General features: G+C 39.7%; 1 protein-coding gene across 3 annotated transcripts in view; it reads left to right on the top strand.

The window, feature by feature from the left end:
• Positions 1-27,180, top strand: part of elp2 (elongator acetyltransferase complex subunit 2) — a 159,318-nt gene that overhangs the window by 33,503 nt on the left and 98,635 nt on the right. For all 3 annotated transcript variants that reach the window (XR_005942651.1, XM_041184735.1, XM_041184734.1), the window contains exons 5-10: positions 1,073-1,150; positions 3,059-3,123; positions 6,731-6,797; positions 7,071-7,214; positions 9,688-9,783; positions 13,846-13,946. Coding sequence is in view for 2 of the 3 variants with exons in the window: in XM_041184735.1 (XP_041040669.1) it covers positions 1,073-1,150; positions 3,059-3,123; positions 6,731-6,797; positions 7,071-7,214; positions 9,688-9,783; positions 13,846-13,946 (551 nt within the window). In the remaining variant the exon portion in view is untranslated. The remainder of the gene's footprint in view (positions 1-1,072; positions 1,151-3,058; positions 3,124-6,730; positions 6,798-7,070; positions 7,215-9,687; positions 9,784-13,845; positions 13,947-27,180) is intronic.

Genomic DNA, 27,180 nt, shown 5'->3' with positions numbered 1-27,180 from the left:
TGAAATGATGATGGGTTGGACTGTTTTGGAGTGCTATTCATCAGAGTTCAATTCCTCACTGGTTCCCTGTTTATTTTGACCTTCATTTTAATTGATTATCAGTTAGTAGTAGCTGGTTCTTTGTACAGCCAACGGCACTTCATGAATACAAAATTCCCAGTTGGTTACTCTGGCTACTCAAGTGTGTGCAGTTAATGTTTCTTTTAAAACTTTTGCCAACTCCATTGAAATGAATTTTCTGTTCACTTTTAAAACCTTTACATGGTCTCTAATCAAGATGGCAATTTGGATCCCTCTCCTAAGCTATTGTCTTTCTAAACTGTCTAATAAAATTGTTTGTCATAGCAACTAGGAGTGAATTTGCTTTGTAAGTTTGCAAAATAAATTACTTTTCTCCAATACCTTCTGTGATCTCTGCTAAGCAGCTCACTAGTGTAATTGAGATAAATACTAGTATTTATACAAGTTTCCAAGTAACTTTTAGTCCCATTGCTAATAGAATTTTGACTGAAACCTAAATTTCAAATTTTACAGAAGCCCAAATTTTGAAAGCAGGTGCTAACCAACTTCCAAAGTTGAAGCAGTTGAAGGAACATAGAAGGCAAAAATTAGTGTAAAAATAATGCACTTTCCTGTGATACAATGACTAATATATATGTGATTTTTAGAAGAGAGTGCTGTTGGAAATCATACTGATTTCTACTGAGATCCCAGAAGTGAGAAATGCTTCTTATTAACTCTGAGCTTGCTATGTCCAGTTAGATATGCCAGAATAATGAGTTTCTTGTGATGCTTATAAATTGATTTTAAAAAATAGGCTTAATAGCTGGATAGTAATTCTAACAGAGTGTAATAGTGTCCTTGCTCCCATTTATTTTCATAAGCTTGGGCAGTATAGAGAATTATTAGTGTATTACAGTAATTTATTAATGATTACCTTGCACCATTTATTCAATTTGGACATGGTTGACGACCTTTACATGTTGTATAGCATTTTATGTGTTGCTTTTTTCTATCGAGTGTTTCAATTCTAAAAAAGCAAAAATAAATTTCATAACTTGTTTATGGTTAGGTGAATGCATACAAACCTTGTCATTCGGAAATGGTTTCATGATGGATGTTGCGTTAGCCCGATTGCCAGGCAGTAATGGTAAGTGCTAACAAATTGGAATTTTAGTTGATCTTCCATAGATTACTAGTAGTTCCCCCAAAGCATTGCTTATGGTGAGTTAGAGGATACATTTTAAAGGAGTCTTGGTTTTATGTAAAAAAAATCAATGACTGTATTTAACTTAGTGCAGTTATCAAGATGTTAATGAAACACAACAGGATTTTTAAAGCAGAGGAGTGGGCAAAGAAAAATACAATGAACTGGGCCTTAATAAATAAAATTGGAAAATAGAGGAGAGTTAAGTAGTTTGAAATGAGATAGAAAAATGAGCAAAATGTGAGTGTCAAAAATTGGAGACGAGTGGTGGACAAAGTAGAATGGGATATTTAAATAGTTTGTGAAAAATAGAGATTATTTGGGTATTTAAAATTTGAGAGCTGCTGCTGTGATTAATGTCACTGTCCCTAGACATGGCTAATGTAACCTTTTTCTGAATTAGCTGTGGATCTGTCATGACCATGTAGAATTGGGATCGTATGTCTAGATGATATATACTGCCCATTATCTTCCCTGTCTTCTCTCAGGATCCTGCATTGCCACTAAGCTTCACCTGTGTTAGTCACAAGTAAAATGGCACATGAGTTTGAAAAATATATAAATGCCTCTAATGCAAGTGGCCTTTGTAGTTTGAGAAATGAAGTGACAGTTTATTGACAGTGATGACAGGCAGCCCGAGGAAAATGGACATGAGTTCGGGCAGAGCTGACTGAGAAATGTTGAGCAGCAGGCACTGGCCCGACAATAAATTGTTGCAATGGGAATGCTGCAGAAGTTGAATGAGAATGAGGCTAGATATGTTGGAGCCAACACTTCTTGACTGGATGATGGTGGGTCATCTGATTGCTAAGGGGGCCGTAGGCTTGTAGTGGGAGAAAGAAAAGTAAAATAACTTTTTTTAGCTTAATCAAGGCTGGGTATATGGACACATTCTTACATAAAGGAAACAAAAAGTTGAGTGAGCTTGAGGAGCTCATGCAGAGCACCACCTAAGGATGAGAAGCTCATTTACAGCATGACAGGCAAATAGCGATGTTACCTGAGAAGTTCTATATTAAGTTTATATAGTAATTTAACAATATGAATGTTCATTTAAAAATATGACTGAAAAATCGTTACACAGGAAGAGGAATGTAAACGAGGTATGGACAGTTGGGAGATTTGTGGTCATAACTACACTTAGGGTATCACATTTCTGACATTTCAAAATCAACTAAATTGGTTTTAGTTACTTGTCAGCTGTGTTGTGATACAATGTCATGTATCTTAAAGTGAGCGTATCTTACATTGCTGTTAATTATTATCCACCTCTAGACATGGTGTGATGTGTAACCGCATGACTTTGTACTTGGGATACAGTAGCAGAACTCCAAGGCAGATGTGCCTACTCAGCCCCGCAATTAACATTGTTTGTACATAGCCTTATCTTCCAATAAAGAACTTGCGTTATTGTTTACCAGCCCTTGTCCTATGATTCGTACGTTTACCATGAATAAAGGAACATAACAGGCTGGTAGCCTCAACTGTTTAGGAATGAGAAGGCAAAAATCCTTTACTGAGGGAAATGGGAATCAGCTTGATTTGACTTTCCATTTGTAATGGACAAACTTTAAGTTGAAATTTATTTATTTAAAATAGATAAATTTTCTCCCCTCCTAAAGAAGAAAATTGTGTGTTCGAATATGTAAAGGCTTAGAAGGTTCATTTGGCTTGTGCTTAAAAGTAGCAGAAAAAATATGTTAAGAGAACAGTTAAAATTTTTATGAAAATGAATAATGATGACTGGCTTTCTTTTGTAAGTATATATCATTAAATTTTCAAAAGATCATGGTGCATTTGTTTTGCATTGTATAATTCTGTTCATCTCACAGCTAAATTGTCTGATTCTAGCTGTAATTCTGGCTTGTGGTGGTGATGATGGCAAAGTTTATTTATTTGTCCGAGAAGATGAACAAGTAAGTTGATAATACTTAAGAAATTTGTGTTTATAGACATAATTCATTAAAAGCAATGGAACTTACTATTTTGAAATCTGAACATTTTCCTTTTGAGTTAATTTGTCGCTTGTAAATGAACAATTAGTGATCTTGCTATTTACCAAAGTTTGTGTCTGTTATTCTTAAGTCAGATAACACTGCAATTTTAGTGTTTTTAAAAGCTTAGAGCATATTTGTTGTGTAGCTTTTGGAACTGAATATATTTGAAATACAAAGAGTTCCCTTTACTCTGACTAGAGCTTCAGTAATTTTGAAATGAACTCTTATCCATTCCGTTCCTTCCTCAGTTTCTCGCTCTCCCCTGATGCATCCTGACCATATTTAGGTCTGCTTGACTTTCTGGGTCTGGAACTTTACTTGGATAGGCCACTTTACATGGACTGGTACTTGCTGATGTTTGTGAAATTAATGTACCTGTTTCCCGTCGCCCTTCCCCTACCCTGGGATATTTTAAACAATGTCTGTACAACTCTTCACCACCTTGAGTTTCACACTTTCCTTTTTCATGTGTTATGCCCAATATTGGAATCCTCCCAGGCTAAAAAAAAAATCTGCCTGCTTTCTCTGCCAAAAAGGTTTTAGGTGCTCTCAGCCCACTTGCCAGAGGACACAAGCTTTCAGCACAAATTTGCCCTGATTTTGTCTCAATTTCACCCTAAATGGTATTGAGGGTGTTTGGCCTGAGAAATGGAAATATCGCTGTTGGCTGGCTTTACGTTACATTGTTGAGCAGTATAGTGGGAGCTTTATCCTTAAACCTGTGCTCCATCTGATATTTTGAGGTGGGTTACTGTTAACAGATATTCTTTGTGGTTACTTTTGCAACAAAGGGTTGTTAGTTCAGTGATAATAACTCTGCTTAGTATTCAAGCATGAGTTGTCTTTTACAATAAGCTTTATTGTGGTGACTGATTTGGCCTTTTTAAATGACATATAAATAGTACAACCTGGTTCCCAGGTTCCAGCTGCACTCTTTGGTGTCAGAGAACACTACATGTCCTGCAGTGATTGATTTCCCCCCTCAAGGCCACGTGCTTGGCTGAATTGCTCCTGACCCTTGAGAATGCTCTGAAGTTCAGGAGAGATTTGCATACCACAATATAACCTTGGCCTGTGCTTATATAATACATAGAAACATAGAAAATAGGAGCAAGAGTAGGCCATTTGGCCCTTCGAGCCTCCTCTGCCATTCACTATGATCATGGCTGATCATCCAACTCAATAGCCTGCTTCTGCTTTCTCCCCGTACCCTTTGATCCCTTTTGCCTCAAGAGCTACATCTAACTCCTTTTTGAAAACATACAATGTTTTGGCCTCAACTAATTTCTGTGGCAGCCAATTCGACAGGCTCACCACTCTCTGGGTGAGGAAATTTCTCCTCATCTCAATTCTAAATGGTGTACCCTGTATCCTCAGACTGTGATCCCTGGTTCTGGACTCCCCTGCCATCGGGAACATCCTTCCTGCATCTATCTTCTCTAGACCAGTTAGAATTTTATAGGTTTCTATGAGATCCCCCCTCATTCTTCTGAACTCCAGCGCATATAATCTTAATTGACTCAATCTCTCCTCAAACGTCAGTCCCGCCATCCCAGGAATCAGTCAGGTAAACCTTCGCTGCACATAGATACCTAATGGGCCAAATCTTACAGTCTCTGGAGAGTTGAAGACCAGAAGTATGACAGAGATGGGTGTTGGGACTCTGTGAAATTCCTGACACGCTGACCCACATCGGAAATGCCTGGGAAGCTTCAATTTCTGATGGGTAATTCTCCTGCTTCCCGGAACCCTGCGCAAATGTCTCTGACTCTGAGTTGGAGACTTTGAACAATTCCGTGGTACTTACCTGAATAGTTACTCAAGAAATGTTAGACAGAAATTTTAGACCTAGTCTAACTACTTGGATAACTACCAACCACCCCGAGCACCCGCCTGACCTGAACTGACTACCCCCATCCCCCCCAACCTGATCTGACTATACCCCTACCACCCAACAACCCACCCCTGACCCCCTGACCACCCAACAACCTACCCCCTGACCTGACTACCTCCACCCCCCCACCCCAGCCCCTCCCTTTATGGCGCTCCCCCCTCCACCCCCCCCCCCCCCCCCCCCCCCCAACTCCCAGCCCCCAGGCCTTACCCTCTGTGACCACTCCACATCTATCTTCCCCTTCATGCTGCTCCACTCCCACCCTCTCTGACCGCTTCACTCCTGGCCTTGCTCTTTACAGCGCTGCGCTCCTGTCCTTTGCCTCTCTGGCTGCTCCACCCCAGGCCTTACTCTTTATACCATTCCACACCTGACCTCTGTGCCCTTTTAAATCATCATCCAACATGAACTCCCGAGGTGAGGTGAGAGTGACTGCACTTGACATCAAGGCAACATTTGACCGAGTATGGCATCAAAGTGCCCTAGCAAAACTGGAGTCAATGGGAATCGGGGGATAACTCTGCTGTTTGGAGTCATGCCTAGTGCAAAGGAAAATGGTTGTGGTTGGTGGAGGTCAATCATCTCAGTTCCAGGTCATCGCTGCAGGAGTTCCTTGGGGTAGTGTCATAGGCCCAACCATCTTCAGCTGCTTCATCAATGAACTTCTTTCCATCATAATGTCAGAAGTGGGGATGTTCACTGATGATTGCACAATGTTCAGCACCATTCACGACTCCTCAGATACTCAAGCAGTCCATGTCCAAATGCAGCAAGACCTGGACAATATCTAGGCTTGGGCTGATCAGTGGCAAGTAACATTCATGCTACACAAGTGCCAGGCAATGACCATCTCCAACAAGAGAGGATCTAACCTTCATCTCTTGATATTCAATGACATTACTATTGCTGAATCCCCCCCACTGTCAACATCCTTGGGGTTACCACTGACCAGAAACTGAGCTGGACCAGCCATATTAATCCTGTGGCTACAAGAGCAGGTCAGAGGCTAGGAATCCTGCAGTGAGTAACTCACCTCCTGACTCCCCAAAGCCTGTCCTCCATCTACAAGGCACAAGTCAGGAGTGTGATGGAATGCTCCCCACTTGCCTGGATGAATGCAGCTCTAACAACACTCAAGAAGCTTGAGACCATCCAAGGCAAAGCAGCCTGCTTGATTGGCACCCCACCCACAAACATTTACTCTCTCCACCACCTCACACAGTGGCAGCAATGTGTACCATCTACATGATGCACTGCAAAAACTCATCGAGGCTCCTTAGGCAGCACCTTCCGAATCCACGACTGCTACCATCTAGAATGATAAGGGCAGCCGATGCATGGGAACACCATCACCTGCAAGTGCCCCTCCAAGCCACTTATTAACCTGGCCTTGAACTATATTGCCATTCCTTCATTGTTTCCTGGTCAAAATCCTGGAACCCCCTTCCTAAAATCACTGGGGTGTACCTATCATGGGCTGCAGTGGTTCAAGAAAGCAGCTCACCATCACCTTCTCAAGGGCAATTAGGGATGAATGAACAAAAAAAAAATCCATATTCTGATCATGTGTTGTATATTTGAATATACTAGGATAATTGATTAGCGGTATAGTGAAAAATCATTTTGTTGCAGTTTCAGAAAATTCAGATACTTATGGGCCATGAAGACTGGGTTCGAGGAGTTGAATGGGCTCTGTGTGGTAAGTAATTTCAGTGGTTATTCAACATGATGATTTGTCCTTAAGTTGTTATTAAGAAACTTGTGATTCGAAGTAACTGCCACACAGTCTGTTCTTAATGTTAATGGACCATTAATTTGATTTTTTTGAGCTAAAACATATTTTGAGTTGTTTATATCTAAACCAAGCTACTGAATATATCACCTTCCTGTTGTGTGACAGGACATTTTTTTCTTTAGAGCTTTTGAAATTTGATTAGTAATTATGCACCATTTTTGTTTTGTACTCCAATAGATGGAAACCTTTTATTAGCGAGCTGTTCACAGGACTGTTTGATACGCATATGGAGAATATTTACAAGGACACAATTTACTTCCAGGCATTGCAATGAAGGCATTATTAAATTAAAGGAAGACTTCTTTTGTGTTCAGGGTGATAGTAAGTCTTAAAAGTTGGTTCAAATTTCAAAATAGTTTCTTTCCAGAAAAAAAATGAAGCAGGTAGGATTCTTCCTACGATGTAATAAGTTCTGATATTTCTTAACATTACCTATGCTGAAAGGTGCTATATTGATTGAATATATTCAAATTTAATTTTACATAAATTAAATTCTATATATACTGGCCTTCTGCTCAGTGTCTCTAAGCCTAATGGGAATGAACTGCAGAAACTTGGAGCAAGGTGGACATTGTTTTTTATCCTGAGGATAAATACTTTGTTTTTTTTTAAAATAAAGATTTTCAGCAAATACTATTTTCTCATTTTTATCAAGCAAGAGAAAGAATTGGATATTGGGGTTGTAAAAGTCTTCTGGCATTATTTCTTGGGATGGTTTTCAGTGCTGTCAGCCATGGCATTAATTTTTTAACTCATTTTTACCTGGTGTGGATGAGTTTCTAATAATTCCTCCAGTTGAGCTCTAAGTATTAAGGGTTGACATACATGGATTTTGACCTGATGAGTATTTGGTTTTCTATTTAGTAACATTCTTGTCTCTTTCAGTATTACACCACAAAATGCAAATCAGACTGTTTGTAAATTATACTTGGACTAAATTAGCTCTTCAAGTTTATAGCGTTACGATCCCTGTGGGGACCATAAACCAAGATAACCAAATTTACCAAATGAATCCCAAATGAAGAAATTATCTACAAGATTTCTCTTTTTGTAACTTACTTTAACATGCATCAGAACCAATACAAATTAAGCATGTATTCATAGGCAAATTATACTTCAAATAAAAAGGTAAGCTTCACTTTAAATAGTCTATACAACAAAGATAAGTCTTAAATAACTAAGCATCCACATCACTCCTTGCAGACTTTGTGGCACCATGTGCAGTTCCAATGTTCCCTAACTTGGCCTCTGGTAGGTAGGATCTCACTTTCCTACTCAATCAATTTGGCCCTCGAGGTGCATTCACCAGTAGCTGTGTTCCATTCGAAGCCCTTGGAGACGATCGTCACCCAAATGGCACATTCCTGCAGAACTTCCTTAGCTAGGTTCATGACAGCCTTGATGACGCAGATTCCCCAGAGATTCCTTTAAACGGTCTGGTCGGCTCTGACAAAACTGCAGCAGCAGCAGTAGAATTGCCCAATTCACAATCCCTGCTCTAACCCTGTCTGCAACTTTCTGTCCTGTTTAACTGTATTACACATGCATGCATGCACACACACACTTCCTTCTAAATGTGCCTTTTCTGTTCTCCTTTCTGTTGATATTGCTTCCAAGTCAAGGGTAGCCAGGCCACATGGACCAGTATTTTTTATTCTTCAAGAAAATTACAATTGATCCCTTTACGATTGATGCAAACTCTTAAAAATTATTCCAACCATTCTTATAAGTAATTTAAGGTTCCGCAGACATTTTAAAGAAAATTACAGATTTTCTTTACTGTGCTGCTCAGGGTCAAAGGTTGTCACACTAGACCCACAGCAAAATAAACAATGCTCCTAATTTGGTGCTAAATTGACAGTCCTGCTTAGATTGGTCACGATACGGCTGCTGTGAAAGTGGGAATACAAAAGCAAAATACTGTAGACGATGGAAGTCTAAAATAAAAACAGAAAATGTTGGGAATATTCAATAGGTCTGGCAGTATCTGTGGAGAGAGAAACAGAGTTAACATTTCATGTATGTGACCTTTGAACAGAACATGGGAATGTTGCAAATGGGGGTGCTGTCTGGAATAAGGTATATAGTTGAAGTGATCAAATTTAATTTTTACTCGGTAGCTATTTACTGTATCTGACCTAAGAATGTTTGCTGACACCTGGTGCCTAAAATTGAAAGTTCAACTTCCAATGATTAATACAAAACTCCTAAACTTTTCATCGGTATAACATTATTGTGGATAATTTTAAGTTTATTGCATGTTTAATTTTGTATTTTACAGCAACTACTTACCTTGTTTACTTACAGTAACTGATTCTTTTCTATTTCTCTGGAAATTTTTCTTCCTATTGCAAAGATAATCTGCCAGTTTCCCAGACTGGCTGAATACAGTACTGGGCGGAGGGCTGCAGTGTACTGTAAAATGATGATCCTTTGTCATTGAACATGCAGAGCCTTGGGGCCGATATGTTCAGCATAATCAATGATTTGCAAACAGGTTCTTGCAAGCATACTCTTGAGTATAAGCAAGTACCCTTTAACAGTATTTACAGATGTCTCATCAGGGCAAATTGTGCATGCAATAGGAAAATGCAAACAAATGGAAAACTTTCTCATAGATTTAATTTTTAAAAAATAGATATCTGACAACTATTAATTTTGACTTGTAATTTGTTTAAATTCCTAATTTTATGTAGATTCAAGCTAATAGCTAGTGAGGTGACTATATCATTGTTCCCTTCAATTGAATAATTAACATGCTTAATGTTACAGTCACTTTTTTCTTTTCTCTTAGAGGGAGCAGTGACATATGCAGTAACTTTGGAAACCGTGCTGGCTGGTCATGAAAACTGGGTTTATGGACTACATTGGCAGCCCCCCTTTCATAAAAGTAAGATTTTGTGAATGATTGAGGGAAATTTTAGAGTTTAGGGTCCCAGTTTAGAAAGGAAAAACCTTTACAACTCGCAGCCAATCACCTACCTGCTCACTGAACTAATGCCTCTATGCTTCATCTCTTAGGACTCACTGCCTCTGGTTCCCCCTCTCAGATCATTCCTTATTCTGTAAAAGAGCAGAAAAGTATCTCCTCCCTCGCAGCATTGAATTTCCTCACTTAAAAATTCCTAGGGTGGGATTTTCCACCCACCACCTATTGCCGGGATCATTTGGTCCCGCCGAAAGCCAATGGACTATTGGCTGGGCCACTGAGCCCTCCACAGTGGGTCCTGCCACGATGGGGCCAGAAAATCTCGGCCCTAGGTTTCAGCACTCTGTCGCACTCAACCTTTGTGCTCGGTTTGCTTTTGTTATGTTATTGTTATTGTTATTGGCTTGCGTTGCTACCTTTAGTGATTTGTGTATTTGCACTTGATGCCTTTGCTTCTCTGCCCAATTGAGATTCCAATTTTCCAAGTAATATGTGACCCTATTTTCAAACATCACACCTATGTTGAAATTCATTTGTCAGTTACTTGTCCATATTAATGTTGTCTTGAAATTTGTTGCAGTATTGATTCGTTTGGTGTCCTTTAAGTTTAAAAATTGTTTTTATTCCAAAATCTAAATCTTTAATATAAATTGGAATCAACAGTGATCTTAACAGCGATCGTTGTGGGACTCTGAATAACAACCTTTAACCCTACTCTCTGATTTCAGACAGCTAGCTAACCCTCCTGCTAATTTTCCCTTGATTCCACATGCTCTGATTTTAGTCATCAGTTTATTATGTGTATCGAAGGCCTTTTGGAAATCCAGATAATTTACGCATTTACCCTTGTCTACGCTGTGTGTTACTTCAAAGAATTCAGTGAGGTTGGAAAAGAAAGACTTTCCCTTTTGAAATCTATGTTAGCTATTCATTATTTTATTTTTGGTTTCTGGATGTTTTTCTATTATCCCCCTTAGTTGGAATTCTATTATTTTTACAACTGCCAATGTTGAACTGACTGATCTGTAGGGCCCTGGCCTTGTTCTATCTCTATTTCTTAATTAGCTATCATTAGCTATCTGTTAATCTACTGGCACTGTATTGAAGTAAATTGGACATAATCTTCTGCTATCCACATGTGCAGTTAAATGCAAAAATCCATAAATTGCTGTCAGAGATAACCTGCTCCTCCACATGATGTGCTGTTCCAGTCCTCGCCAATAGACACCACAACAAAAATGAATACAACATCATGAATGTGGGATACGCTCTAAACTAAAGACAGCTGAAAAAGCTAGAGCTGATGCATTCATGAGTAAATGAGTGTTTAACGTGACAAGGAATCATTACTTCCTTGTAACAACCTCCCTGACCTTGAAAAATTAACCTTTCAAGGCTGGAGTCTCATTCCTTCTAAAAGTAATCAATGTTGGCAATTAAAAAAAAATCTGTCCTCTTTTATCTCTGCCTCTTAATTCTATCTGTACTTCTGAATCTTTATTTCACTTGCTGTACATGATTAATTCCAGTTTGTACTTCATGGATAGGCTCTGCATGTCTTAGCGAGGATTCTTCAATCTGACTGGTTAACAAACTTTGTTGATTCTTGCCCTGCTCACAGACACCACTGATCCCTATAAAAGGTACTATGCTGGATCAGACACTGGATTAGAACAAGTCAGTGCTCTAAAAACTTTGCGTGCAGTTTAGTGAGGTGAACGCAATGCTGAACTTTCGCCACTGACTGCAAAATTCAGGCTCCCAGGTTGTGGCCAAACACGGTCAAATAAGCAGTTTTTGTGGAGGGCCACAGAGGAGAAAGGAGTGAAGAGAGGTTTAGGGAAGGAATTCTGAATCTTTTGAATGCTGAAAGTGTGATCACCATATCCCATTTTAAATGCTTTTGATCCATATTCCTTGATAGCCATACCTAACACAAATCTATCAACTTCAGTTTTGAAATTTTCACTCGACACACATTGATGATATTTTGGGAGAGAACGAGCTCCTGATTTCCACTACACTTCATTAATTGCATTACTGAATGACATATTTCTAATTTTAAGATTGTGTAACCATATTCTGCATTTTCCCAATGGAGTAAATATCTTCTCTGTATCTACCTCATTGAATCCTTTTATAATTTTAAACATCTCAAAATAGATCACCCTTTAATTAACTAAATTTAAGATACTATAAGAAATTACAAATTTATTCAGCCGGTTCTCATAATTTAACCATTTTATGCTCTAGTGTAACTGTGGAATGGTCCTTAAATCCACAATCCTCTGACTTAAAAGCGAGATTGATATCACTGAGCCGATACTGACGTAGTACAAGATTAATCATTAGGGTCTATCTTGTAATGGGCGATTTTAATCTTGAATGGTTCATTAGTGAAGCCACATTTGAGATAATGTGTGGACCTTATATTGCCTTCATAAGAGCATTGATACATTGGAGATTGTTTAGAACGGTGACTTGATTTATTCTGGGGATGTCAATTTCTTGTTATGAAAGCGGATTTGTAAAAAATTAAAGGAGTTGCTTTAAACTGAATCTGTTAGGCAGATGAATTGAACATCTTCAAACAATCAGTAAACAGCAACCTCTAATTGCTACTTAAAACAAAATTAAATGCAGCAGCACCAATTACCACCATCAGTGTTGTGACATAGGTCTGCTGCATGTGGACAGTGGATGATTGGAGAAGGTATTTGAGTTCCCCACATTTATTATGCTCCTGATTTGCTCTTGATATGTAATTTGTCTTCCAGTTTTTCCGTTCCCTTTCACTCTAGATTTGAAATGTTATGAAAATTGACTTGAATTTTTCTTTCTGCGCTTGTTATTATAAGCAGTAAATCAGACAGCAACTTTGAGCATCCAGCCATTGCAGTGAAGCGTGGACATGACAAAGTAGCTATTCAGTAGGAGCAGGCCAACTTGAAGGTTGATTATGTTGGTACCTGATTGAGAGACTTGGCATTTAGATGTAAAGAGGAGTGGGAATTTGTGATACTTGCATGATGGATGTCCACAAAAATGCTGAAAAAGTTCAGGCTTTCCCAGTAGTGAATTTAAAATTTTAATTACTGCTAAACTCTCCAGCAGTGAAATTTAATTTTTATAGGTCTGGAATTTCATTCCATTAGATATTATTTGGAGATTTAAAAAAAAACTCCACTTTTTCTGTACCTTATCTCTCTTAATCCCGTATTTCTTTTCTGAACTTTATTTTGGTTTCTGTACATGATCTGGCGTTAAATTAACTATTCTAAATTACACCTGGTTTGGATTCTGCTTGTCTCGGTAAAGATTCTTCAGTTTAATTGACTAAGGAGATGCATGAAACTACGAGACATGAAATTTATTTGCAAACTTCTGATTTTGTATTTACGCTTGTAGATTTTCCATTCTGCTAAGCATTTCTATGTTTTCCTGCACTGTGGCTTATTTAACCCACTTAAAGTTTCAAAAGCAAAATACTGCAATAATAATACAGAAATAGAAAAGAAACACTTGGGTCAGGCAGCATCTGTGGAGAGAGAAACAGAGTTAGTGTTTCAGGCCGATGACTCTTCATCAGAACTTAAAGTTATGTTCAACCCGGAAGAAAACTGAATTGTACTCTTTGAAGAGGAAGCAAATACATAATCTAAATTTTTTGTATGTGGCCTGAAAAATATTTTGCAAAGGCTTATTAGTATAAAATGTTTGAAAGTTTAACATTTTTTATTTATGATGTTCTGGGAGCTGATAAGTATTCAGTGTCTTCCTTTTTGAGGTGGGGAGAGCGAAAATGGGAGCATGTAATCAAGGCTGACTGTTCAGTGCAGTACTTTGGGAATGTTGCACCGTTAGGATTGCCATCCTTTGGATGACAAACTGAGGCTCTTTCTGTCCTATTGGATGGATGATTAAGATCCTTCAGCACCATCAAGAGAGGAGAAGGGGAGCTCTGCCATGGTCCTGACCTTTGTGTGTTCCCTTTACTGATAAATATACTTGCTTCTCCTACAGATGGCAGACTTGAACAGCCCTTGTCCTTGTTGTCTGCATCAATGGACAAAACAATGATTCTCTGGGTTTCAGATGAAGAATCTGATGTCTGGTTGGAGCAGGTAAGCTATTATTATTCTAATGCCCTGTGCCCTAAAAACAATTTCAAATCTTTGGCAGCAAATAAGAAGTATTTGTAGCATAATTAAAGTTGACCACGTCTGGCTGTAGATTAGTTACTGTTTCTGATGAAAATATTTAATCTTTTTACGTCTAATCTATTCATGTTTAAAAAGCACAACATATTAAGCCATTTATTTTTAACCTGTTAATGAATTCTATCCTGTCCTTATTCCTTTAGGCAATGGTCTAAGTTTTCCAAGCTCACTTTAATATTATTCAGGCAAATCTATGGTGGAAAAGGCTAGAATGCTCTCATTCCTGCTTTTCCTTTATTTCAGCTAGCAGGTGCATGCAAACAACATGCCAATAAAGAAAATAATGCATCAGTTAGCTTTTGCAACATTTGCCCAGTTCACATGCTGGACCTGGCAGAGACGATTTCAGAGTATAATTGTAAAACAGAAGTGTGGTCATGATTTGTTTTAATGAAAATATGTTACTTTCTTCAGTCGGCTCAGTAACTGTTGGCTTCCTGCTAATACAGCAGGCCCCGCACCTTGCTATAAGAGGCTGTCCCTAGCCCGGCACACCACACTGGCAGAGGTGGGGGTAACTGCCTCCAGCATGCAGACAGCCCTACAGCAGGAAGGTTGGCAGGGGAAAGAAACATCCCTGTGGTGGTAGGAAGTTCCACCTCTTCAAAGAGGTTTCCCCTTGGAGGCCTAATTCTACCTTTTAATTATGCACAATAGCACTTTATTGAATTGGATGGAAATAGAACTATACATGTGATTTTAGCCTCTTGCTGAGTGGTATCACAGAAGGAGACGGAAACAAAGAAATAGGAGTAAGTGATTAAATCCCTTCACCCTGTCTTGCCATTCAGAATGCCTGAACAGCACCCAAACTCCGTTTATGCACCATGATACCCTAACTCTGCAAAAGCAATCTATCTCAGTCTTGAAAGCTCAGGTGGTCATAACGCCCACAGCCTCTTGGGGGAATTGCTCCCCAACTTGCAGTACCCATTGTGTGGAAAAAGTACTTTCTATTTTCATTCCTGAATGGCCCCTTGTTCTTGATTTGCTGAGCGAGGAGACTTCATTTTCAAAAAGAGCAGGAAGAGCGAGGAGGCCTCATTTTCAAAAAGAGTGGTGAAACTTCATTTTAAAAATAGTGGGGAGAGTTCATTTAAAAGGAGTGAGAAGACTTTTTTTAAAGAGAGTGGGGAGATCATGGAGGCCTCGTTTTAAAGATAGCGAGGAGAGTGTGGAGACTTCATTTAAAAAAGAACGGGAAGATTTTTTAAAAAGAGTGGGCAAAGCGAGGAGGCCTCATTTTCAAAAAGAGCAGGAGAACGAGGAGACCTCATTTTAAAATGAGCGAGGAGACCTCATTTTAAAATGAGCGAGGAGAGTTCATGTGAGACTAGCGGCAGAGTGATGTCACGAACCACAGCATGATGTGAGTGCAGGGAAAGCAGCTAGTTGGTGAGTAAGATTGTTGAGTATTTCTAGTCTTCAAAATAAAAGTAAGGTCTTTAGTTTGTGTTTAGGTCTCATCTTTTTTTCTCTCTTTGTCTTAAAAATAGCTTAAGTATAAGATCGATACTGGTTGGAAAAATTAACTACAATAAAGTCTAAAGAGCAGGGGATTCTTCAAATTTAAAGAGTAGGGATACTAGAGTGATTAATTAATAGATTAAATAAAATATGATATTGATGGCAGGATGGGTGATGTGTTGCAACTGCAGCATGTGGGAGCTGCTAAATACCAAAGTGATCTTGAGCGAACACATCTGTCACGAGTGTTTGTAGCTTGAGGAACTTCGGATCCAAGTTGAGGAGCTGGAGTCCGAGCTGCAGACATTGCGCCACATCGTTGGGGGTGGGAGGAGACTTCATTTTAAAAATGGCGGGGATTCTTCATTTTCAAAAAAAGCGAGGAGACTTCATTTTAAAAGGAGCATTTGCTCCAGGAGGTGGCCACACCCCTCAGATTAAGTAATTCAAATTTGATCTATGATCAGGGACAGGAGGGTGTGACTGCAGGGGACCCAGGGGGTAGTGTTCGAAGAGTCACGGTCCCTGCACTTTCCAACAGTTACGAGATTCTTGCAAGCTGTGTGATCAAGAGCGGGGACCGCAGTGAGAATGAGCGAACTGACCACGGCACCGTGGTACATGGAGCCATTCAAGTGGGGGGATGAAATAGGAAGGTAGTAGTGGTAGGGGACAGTATAATTAGCAGGATAGATACGGTTCTCTGCAGCCGTGAGCATGAGTCCTGAAGGCTGTGTTGCCTGCCCAGTGCCAGGGTTAAGAACATCTCCTCAGGACTGGAGAGGAACTTGGAGTGGGAGGGGAGGGATCCAGTTGTCGTTGTCCACATTGGTACCAACGACATGGATAGGACTAGAAAGGAGGTTCTACTGAAAGAATTTGAACAGTTAGGGTCTAAATTAAAAAGCAGAACTTCCAGGATAATAATCTCGGGATTACTACCTGAGCCACGGGAAAACTGGCATAAGATAAATAAAGTCAAGGAATTAAATGCGTGATTCAAAGATTGGTGTGGGAGGCAGAAACAGAAAATGCTGGAAAAATTCAGCAGGTCTAACAGCATCTGTGGAGAGAGAAACAGAGTTTGCGTTTCGAGTCTGTGTGACCTTTCAGAGCTAACGAGAAATAGAAATGTGATGAAATTTATACTGTTTAAGGGGGGTGGGACAGGTGAAGCTGGATAGAAGGGCAGCAATAGGTGGGGGCAAAGGAGAGATTGACAAAGATGTCATGAAAAAAAGGTCAAAGGGAGTGTTAATGGTAGCAGCTAAAAAAAGGTGCTGATAGTGGCATAAAGGTAAGAAAGCAGATAATAATAGCAGAACACTCCCTTTGTCTTTTCGTCCATGACATCTTTGTCAATCTCTTCTTTGCCCCCACCTATTCTTGGCCTTCTATCCAGCTTCACCTGCTCTATCCCCCTTAAACAGTATAAATTTCATCACATTTCTCTTTCTCTTTAGCTCTGAAGAAGTCATATGGACTCTAAACGTTAACTCTGTTTCTCTCTCCACAGATGCTGTTAGACCTGCTGAGCTTTTCCAGCATTTTCTGTTTTTGTTTCGGATTTCCAGCATCTGCAGTATTTTGCTTTTATATTGGTGTGGGAGGAATGGGTTTCAGTTCATGGTGCACTGGCACCAGTACTGGGCTAGTACTGGCACCAGTACTGGGCCGATGGGACGTGCTTCACTTGAACCGTGCTGGGACCACTGGCTTGGTGAATCGAATAATTAGGGCTGTAGAGAGGGCTTTAAACTAAATAGAGGAGGGGAGGGTTCTGGAGAGGGGATAGGTAGGCTTACAAAGCAAAAGGCTATGGCAGCATTGCAGGGCAGCTATTTGGGTAATGATATCCAGAGTGTGACAGGAAGGGACAGAGTGTACAAGCATAAAGAAATATTAAAAAAAAAGAGAAGCAAATAGGGTCAAAAGGGGGAAAGGTGGTAAAAAGGCAAAATAAATGGCTCTTTAAATGCATGTAGTATTCGGAACAAAATTAATGAATTAACGGCAGAAATATAAGTTAATGGGTATGATCTTAAAGCCATTACAGAGACATGGTTACAATGAGACCAAAGCTGGGAACTAAATATTCAGGGGTATTTGACTTTTCCAAAGGGCAGACAGGAAGGAAAGGGTGGTGGGGTAGTTTTGTTAGCACGAGATGGAATAAGTACGATAGCAAGACATGATCTTGGATCGGAAGATTTTGAATCCATATGGATGGAGGTAAGAAATAACAAGGGGGAGAAGACACTGGTAGGAGTAATCTATAGGCTCCATAACAGTAGCTATACAGTAGGACAGGGAATAAATCAGGATATTTAAATGAGAACATGTAAAAAAAAAGGCAGTACATTAATCAGTGAATTTAATTTTCATGTAGGTTGGGAAAATCAAATTGGCATAGGTAGCCGCAAGCAAGAATTCATAGTGTGTATTTGGGACAGTTTCTGAGAACATTATGTTGTGGGTCCAACCTGGGATCAGGTTATTTTGGATCTGGTAATGTGTAATGAGGCACATTTAATAAATTATCTCAGAGTAAAAGATCCCGTCGGAAACAGTGACTATAACATGGTAGAATTTAGCATTCAGTGTGAGAATGAGAAACTTGGGTCGGAAACAACAATGCTAAACTTAAATAAGAGTAATTACAAAGGAATGAGGGCAGAGTTGGCTGGAATGGACTAAGAATGGAGTTTAGCAGAAAAGATAGTTGATGAACAGTGACAAACATTTAAGAAAGTAGTTCATGACTCACAACAAAGATATATCGTGGTGAGGAAGAAGGATTCAAGGAAGTGGATAAACCAACCATGGTTGACCAAGTAAGTTAAGGACAATATCAAATTGAAAGAAAAAACATACAATGTGGCAAAGATTAGTGGTAAGCCAGGGGATTGGGAGAGTTTTAGAAACCAACAAAAGATGACCAAAAAAAAAATAAAGAGGGAGAAAATAAACTGAGTATAAACTGGCAAGTAATATAACAACGGTCAGCAAGAGCTTTTTTAAATATATAAAAAGGAAGAGAGATGGCAAAGTGAACATAGGCCCCTTACAGAATGAGGCTGGGGAAATGATAATAGGGAACCAGGAAATGGCAGAGGAGTTGAATAAATACTTTCCATCAGTCTTCATGTTAGAAGACACTAATAGCATACCAAAAATACTAAATAATCACAGGGCAAAAGTGGGGGAGGAAATAAATACAATAACTATCACTAGAGAAAAAGTACTAGCAAAACTAATGGGGCTAAAGGACGATAAGTCCCCTGAACCTGATGGGTTGCATCCTAGGATATTAACGGAAGTAGCTTCAATGATAGTTGATGCGCTGGTAGTAATCTTCCAAGGATCCCTAGATTCTTGCAGATGCAGTACTCCAGATCGGCAGATTGGGCCTGACCAAGCTTCTGTACAACTGAAGGATAATTTCCTCCCTTTTGTACCCCTCCCCCAGACTCTTTGAAATAAAGGGCAGCATTTTGTTTTATATCTGTCTACTAGCTTTGAATGCTTTGTGTACTTGGTCTCCCAAATCTATTTGTTCCACCACAATTCCTATTATCTCACCATTTAGAAAATTCTGTGATTTATTTTTCTTAAATGCAAAGAGACTAACCTAACACTTTGCCAAATTGAACTCCATTTGCCATTGTTTTGCCCATTCACTTAATCTGTTTATGTTTGTCTGCCCTATTTGTTGGCAGAACCTTCTCCCAGTTTCCTTGGATTGCCCTGAAACACATCACAAGTGCTTTATATAAAGCCCCACTTGCTAGATCTGCTTGTTAGTCTCTGTTCAATGTATACAAATGACATATGCAGAAAGATAACTGCTGTGTGTGAATAAATCACTGTTTCAGTCCTGTGGATTTCTTCTCTTTCCTCAACTGCTCCTCATTTCAATTTTTGTTTTGGATATATAACTCACAATATATATATTGTGAGCGGTTAAATGAATTGTGTATTCATTTGACATCATTAGTGGAATTATTAATGTTGATGTGCTTTTCTACCAAATGAAAAGTGAATTAGTATTGTTAGCCTGTCGATGCTGAAGAAATGATCTTAACTTCCTGATATTTTCCTTGCAAATGTTTTTCAATTGTCGCTTATTTGACTTCATGCTTTCGCTAGACAAAGTCTTGTGACATTTTGGCTTTCCTTTGGATTTGGCAAAAACGCTTCTGAATCCATGTTCAAGGAAGGCTTCATCGTATTTATGTACATGTTTCTTACTTTCTTGTTTGCAATGCAGTTGGGAGGATGCCGGTGGAGGTCGAATCTCTGCATAAAACATTTTCCATAGTGTAAGAAACAAATGCCATTACTTATCAGCATGTGTCTGATTTACACTAGGTGTAGGCGTGTGGCTTTTGAAATTACAACAAGATTTCAATTGTTTTGTAGCTTTTCTTTACCACAAGTTAAAAACCAACGTAAATGAAACATGAATTAAAAGGCAAATGATACTTCATATAAGAGGAAACATTTCACTTTAATAGTTGATACAACAAAGATACATCTTACACAATCAGAGCATTCCCCTGTAGCATTTATGGCATTATGTAGCTGCACACTTTTACCTATGCTGCTCTTTATTCATGCAAGGTCGGTCAGGAGTCCAATTTGACAACAGCTTCACCTTTGAGTTTGAGGATGATTATCATCAGCAAGGCTCACTTCTATGAACCGCCTCTCCCTTGGGTCATGACAGTCCAGATGGTGTATCTTTCCAGAGTTCGTTTTCAACCAACCAACAACACACTGGTTCATGGTTTGGCCACTTGTGGGATAACACCAAGCTCTTTAGCATCTTTGAGCTATTTACACAACATTCTTGGTTTTAGACCATTTTAGTCAGCTCTCACACTACCTCCAGAACTCGTGCCTCCTTTCCTGCCAAACAGAAAAACTGACTTCTTCCTGAGAGTGATTTACTTCTTCTCACAAGAATTCTGTGTGTTCCTCTTTCTGTTTCTGTCTGTATTTTTGCACTGATCCTTCTCCATCCAGCTCCTCTGTTTGTAGTTTCTTTTGTGTCTGCCAGCCACCTGTCTTCTTTTTTAACTTCCTATGTGTTGGCACTGCTTCCAGGTCAAGGATTGCCAGGTCACATGGACCAGTATGCCTTCTTATCCAAGAAAATTGCAAATGATCCCTTTACAAATGATGTAAATTCTTAAAAGTCTCTTTCAAACATTCTTAAAAGCAATTACAAGTTCCACGGATGTTTTAAAGAAATTACAAATTTTCCTTACTATACTGCTTCCGGGTCAAAGGTTGCCACGTTCATATGACTGCAGATGTAATCAGAAAAATACTGCAATGCTCAAAAATCAATGCATCGACTGCTTGGGTGGGTGTATCAGTACCAGACATCCCACAGAAATATGATTGGTGGGGCTTGATTCCAACTCTGAATGTAGTATGTATGTGATCACAACATGTGCTTCACCTTGTAATTCATTTATTTTGAAGACCATGTGAGATTAACACTATTTTACTCCACGTGGCCCTATTTGTGATCCCCAATTGCAGTCACCAACCACAGTTTGGAAACTGCTGAACTAGTGCGGCGCAGGGAATGCCTCATCAACTTATGAAACTAAAGCTCCATCTGCTTATTTAGCTTCATGGTACTATTCAAAAAAGAGCTGGAGAGTTCTGGTGTGCTGGCTAACAATCATTCCTCAATTACTTCACCAAAACAGATCATCTGGTCTTTCATCACCACCAGTGGAAGTTCCCCTCCAAGCCACTCACCATCCTGACTGGCAAATATATCGCTGTTCTTTCACTGTTGCTGAGTCAAAGTCCTGGAATTCCCTCCCTAACCACACTGTAGGTGTATCTACACCACAGGGACTGCAGCGGTTCAAGAAGGCAGCTCACCACCACCTTCTCAAGGGCAGTTAGGGATAGGTAATAAATGCTGGCCCTAGCCAGCGATCCCCACATCCTGTAAATAAATTTAAAACATCTCTTTTGGTGTCTGTGAGACTTAGCCATGTAACTTACTTCATTTCGCAGATTTATTCTAATCCCCTGTTTAAATCCGGAGAATATTGAAGACATTTCTCTCTCTCTGCCCTGCCCACCCTTTATGAAGTGAATGAAGAGGCATTAAAGCTGTGTTTTGCTAAATGCAACTCTTTTAATATTTATTTTATAATAACATTTCCAGTAGTCATTTCAGTTTGTGTGTTTTGCTTTTGAAGCATTGAAGGATATTCATTTGAATGATTTTGAAATCCAGCCATAACATGATGAGCTACGTGCTCACACTTTCCCAAGATGTGCTTTCTGGGCATATGTGTTCACAGAATCACGTTTATTTAGGCATGCTTTGGAAGAATGAGTGGCTTTTGCATATATGCCCCCTTTTTCCTATCTCGCAGATGTACAGTTGGACTAGGTTAATTGAACACATTTCCCTGAAGAACAGTTTTACTGCCAACTGATTGTAAACACCTCAAAAACTTTCTTTTTGACCAAACCTTCTGTCATTCTTCCTTGTCCTGACCTCCATGGCTTGGCATGCGTTCCTTTAACTATTTCTAGTTTCTCTCTTTCCCTGTAAAGCACCTCAGGTCATTTTCTACTGGTAAAGATACTGCATAATTTTAAGCTTTCTTTTGCTGTTCTCTTTCAATATCCAGAAAGTAAATAAGGCAAATTTGTTTTCCAGTTTTGGTTGCACTCATGAAGCAAATTTTTTAAGTAGGTCATAATAGTTTAAGATAAAAGTCAGTAATAATAGGAACTAATGTAGGTCTGTCCCTCAACTCATTAGAAATGTACTTAATGTGATGGAATTGCACGCATTTTTAAAAATAATTCTAAATTATTCATATTTAACAAAGCACACCCTCTACGTGGGAACTGCTGTATTTCTGCTTCACTAATGCTAAAAATGACATGGGACCTGATGAAGAGATGCTGTAGAACAAGGTATGGAAATTTTAACATAAAAGCAGAAAATGGTGGAAAATACACAGCAGGTTAGTGAGAAAAGGAAACCTTAATTTATGGAGAGATTGTTGTACCAAATATGCCATTGTATCAAACTATAGTATTGAAAACGGAAGGATTAAAATTTTCACAGCACTGAAGCAGCAAAATGCATATGAACGAATATATTTAGTAACCTGTGCATTAGCAATTGCTGCACTCCCTATAATTTGCAGACTTCACTTTCCTCCCATTTTTGTTGGGACATTGCAACCTCAAGTGACATGTAAATTTAGGAAGACTAAATTGAAGCTTAGGCTTCAATGAAATAGTTGTTGCAGATCTGTGTAGCATGATATTAGCTGTAAGCTTAGATTTGTTATATTTTGGGATGTAAGCATCACTGACTAGGCCAAGGTTTGTTAACCATCTCTAATTAACCTTGCGATGTGTGTTGCACTGCCTTCTTGAACTAGGTACACTCACAATGTTGTTAGGAAGGATGTTCCAGGATTTTGATGCAGTGACAGTGAAGGAATGGCGATATAGTTCCAACTTAGGATATTTGTGGCTTGTAGGGGAACATTCAGGTGGTGGTGTTCTCATGCATTTGCTGCCCTTGGCCTTCTAGGAGTTATAGGTGACGAGTTTGGAAGATGCTGTTAAAGGAGCCTTGGAGAGTTGCTGCACTGCATCTTGTAGATGGTACAGACCGCTGTCACTGTGTGATGGTACTAGAAAGAGTGAATGTTTAAGGTGGTGGATGGGGTGCCAGTCAAGTGGCCTGGTTGGAGTCGAGCTCCTTGTGTGCTGTTGGAGCTGCACTCATCCAGGCAGGTGGAGAGTGTTCTATCGCACTCCTAACTTCTGCCTTGTAGATGTTGGACAGGCTTGGGGAGTCAGGAAGTGAGTTACTCACCTCAATTTCCAGCCTCTGAGCTGCTCTTATGGCCACAGTATTTATATGGCTGGTCCAGTTCAGTTTCTGGTCAATGGCAACCCGCAGGATGTTGATAGCGAGGGCTTCAGCGATGGTAACACCATTGAATGTCAAGGGGGTGATGGTTAGATTCTGTCTTGTTGGAGATGGCCATTATCTGGCACTTGTCTGGCATGGATGTCACTTGCCTCTTATCAGCCCAAATTAAATGTTATCCATATCTTGCTGCACATGGACACTGACTGATTCCATATCTGAAGATTTGTGAATGCTACTGAACCTTGTGCAGTCATCAGCGGACATCCCCATTTCTGACCTTATGATGGAGGGAAGGTCTTTGATGAAGCAGCTGAAGAAGTTTGAGCCTAGAACCATCCTGAGGAACTCCTGCATCAATATCCTGGAATTGAGATGATTGACCTCCAACAATGCAAGCTTTCCCCCATTCCTATTCCATTCAATTTTGCCAGGGCCTCTTGATGCCCTGATCTTGATCAAATGCTGTCTTGATGTCAAGGACAGTCATTTTCACCTTACCTCTTGAATTCACTATTTTGTCCATTGAGGCTTTAATGAGGTCAGGAGCTGAGTGACCCTGGCAGAATCCAAACTGTACAGGTTATTGCTGTCAGTGAGAAGATTGGAAAAAGGGGGATCAGGAAGGGGGTGGAGATGGAGGAGAGAGTTCATGATCTGAAGTTGTTGAACTCAATGTTAAATCTGGAAGGATGTAAAGCGCCTAGTCGGAAGATGAGTTGCTGTTCCTCCAGTTTGAGTTGAGCTGCTGTGTAAGTGCCACTTGATAACACAGTTGACAACCCCTTCCATTACTTTGCTGATGATCGAGACACTTACGGGGTGGTAATTGCCTGGGTTTGAATTGTCCTGCTTTTTGTGGATAGAACATAGCTGGGAAATTTTCCACATTGCTGGGTAGATGTTGGTGTTGTGGTTGGACTGGAACAGCTTGGCTCTCAGGGCATGACTAGTTCTGGAGCACAAGTCTTCAGCACCATTGTCAGGATATTGTTAAGGCCCATAGCCTTTGCATTATCCAGTGCCTCGGCCGTTTCTTGATGTCACGTGGAGTGAATCTACTCAGCACTTCTGGCTTGATTGCATGTGCTTCAGCCTTGCCTTTTGCACAGATGTGCTGGGTTGCCTAGGAAACAAATTGCTTAGGAAAAGAATTACTAACATTTTTTTTTTGCAATCGGTTACTGTAATAACTCTGACTTGTACAAAAACAAAAATGTGTAAGGGTAGTGCAGGTATGAAACAACCACTGTGCAACTCCTTGAATTGGTATGAATGCTGTGCTCTGCCCATTGCTCCAAAAATGATAAGTTGCAGTTCTCAGCAATACCATTTTGGAAAGGCACTGAGCAGATGCTTAGAGGTGCTAAGAAAAGCAGGAATGAGTTTGGCCATTTTTGCACTCCTATCAACATGTTCTTGGAAGTCTCTTTACCTACTTTTTTGGCTAGATATAATTAAGAAGGGGTTTTAATTTGGATGAATGAGACAATAGTAAGAAGAACATGAACCCTGTGTTGAATGAAGAACTTCATTAGCAGATGTAGAAAGGCTTAGGGTATAATTATTGACTGTATACGAGATTCATTTCAGATACTGGGGGCAGTAATAGCCATTTTAGAGTCTACAAAATTTATAAATTGTAGGAGAAGATCTTGGGCTTTTACGGTTTGCTTAACACACTACCCACAATCAGGACACAAATTGCTTTTTAAAGTTAAGAATGTTGAAGCGATTTTTTAATTGTCAGTTTTCTCCTTTTGATTCCTTACTGGGGACGATTTTATGGATGTCAGTTTTTCTTTGGTATCATGCCCAGTTAACCATTATTTATTTGTGAGCCTTGCAGATGAACATTAATAGGATATTCAAATGTAATGGGGAATGACAGCCAAACCTATTCCCGTTGACAGCTAACACCACACAAACTCTAACCTCTGATACTCAATAGTGACCAAGTGCAGGAATCTTGCCATACTCTGACTAGGGTCAGTTAATCCAGCATCGACCAGGGATTGAACTTAAGACCTTCCTTGTCTGTATGACTCAATTACTCCCTGGAGGAACTTGCTGAATTATTAAGAGATTTATATATTACACGTACACTCGGGTGTATGTAGGAATGTGTAAAAAATAAATATAAATTGACAAAACTACAAAATCTGTATGTGAAAATACTATGCATAAATAAAACATTTTGAAAATGAAATGTACACACAATCTGGTACTGGTTGCTCCTTGATAATTTAAGTTGAATATCCTAGCTAAAACTAGGTGAAGGAATGGAGTTCAATTTAAAAAAAATGCTGCATGAATGCTTTGTTATTTTGCAAAATAACTAAATTAAATAATGGAAATAAATTAATGCAAAACCATAATAAAACCTTAATCCTGCTATAGCTATCAGCTCCAATTTTCTAACTCCTTTCACCAACTCTATCACACAGATAGGTAAACACAAAGCACATTGCTCATTTGATTCAGGCTTCATGTGCTTAATGGACCCACTTTGGTTCCTATGGCCTGGGAGATGATGGCTCCAGCATCAATATAAGTACAGCTTTAAATAAAAAAGCAAGAAAAAGGGAGAATGCAAAGAAAACGCTGCTTGATTTCTCAAGAAGAAACTGGAAATATTGGAAAAATGCAGCTGGCTGATAAGCTGTGAAAGAATAAAATAGGACAGCATGTTCGTTGCAGCCTCTCAGACATGACTTAGTCTTAATGAAGGATCTACACCTACATCTTTTAATCACCCCACCATGCCTCTGGATGCACCATAATTCCCAGTACTCTGTGCCCTGAAGAAAATAGAGAATGCTAAGATCTGAAATGGCAAAAGTTAGAGGCCTGCAGGGTGTTTCTGAAAGTTCCTTGGAATACTGTAGGTAGCTGAAGTTTGTGGGTGTAGCTGGTGACAAATTGTTTACTGACAACTGAACATCATGCACATTGCCCCTCACTTTGGTTCAGGTGGGAGAATTTTGTGAAAACACTTGGCAGAGATGGCCTCTGCTGAGAGCTTTCACTTTCAACTGTGTGTACCATCTATGAGATGCATTGCAGCAACTCATCAAGGCTCCTTCGACAGCAGCTTCCAAATCCGTGACCTCTAACACCTAGAAAGACAAGGGCAGCAGATGCAAGAGAACCACCAGCTCCAAGCCGCACACCATCCTGACTTGGAAGCATATCACCATTCCTTCACTGTCGCTGGGTCAAAAACCTGGAATTACACTCACCACGTGAACTGCAGCGGCTCAAGAAGGCAGCCCACCATCACCTTCTGAAAGTCAATTAGGGATGGGCAATAAAAAAGCTGGTCTAGCCAAATCCCACATCACATGAACAAGTTAAAAATGAATTAGGAGCAGGAGTAGGCCATTCAGCCCCTCTAGTCTGCCCTGCCATTTGATAAGATTATGGCTGATCTGATTGTGGCCTCCACTCCACTTTCCTGTCTACCCCCATGCCCTTTGACTCCCCTGTCAGTCAAAAATCCAACTAACTCAGCCTTAATAATATTCAATAACCTTGCCTCCACGTGTGCTGAAGGACTTGGTCCTGACTTCAAAGATTCTGCACAAACCACTGCTTTTAGGTATGGGCATAATAGTATGCACTTTCCTTGGACTACAGCATGACTAGAAGAAAGAGGTAACACAGAGCAGGACAAGCTACAGGAAGAAGGAGAGGGAGAAGGGCTGTCAGCCAAAGCCATATCTGCCA

This window comes from Carcharodon carcharias, chromosome 3, assembly GCF_017639515.1.
Source record: "Carcharodon carcharias isolate sCarCar2 chromosome 3, sCarCar2.pri, whole genome shotgun sequence".
NCBI classification, from domain to species: Eukaryota; Metazoa; Chordata; class Chondrichthyes; order Lamniformes; family Lamnidae; genus Carcharodon; species Carcharodon carcharias.
The sequence above is the reverse complement of the archived record's forward strand: the minus strand, read 5'-3'. Positions and strand labels throughout refer to the sequence as shown.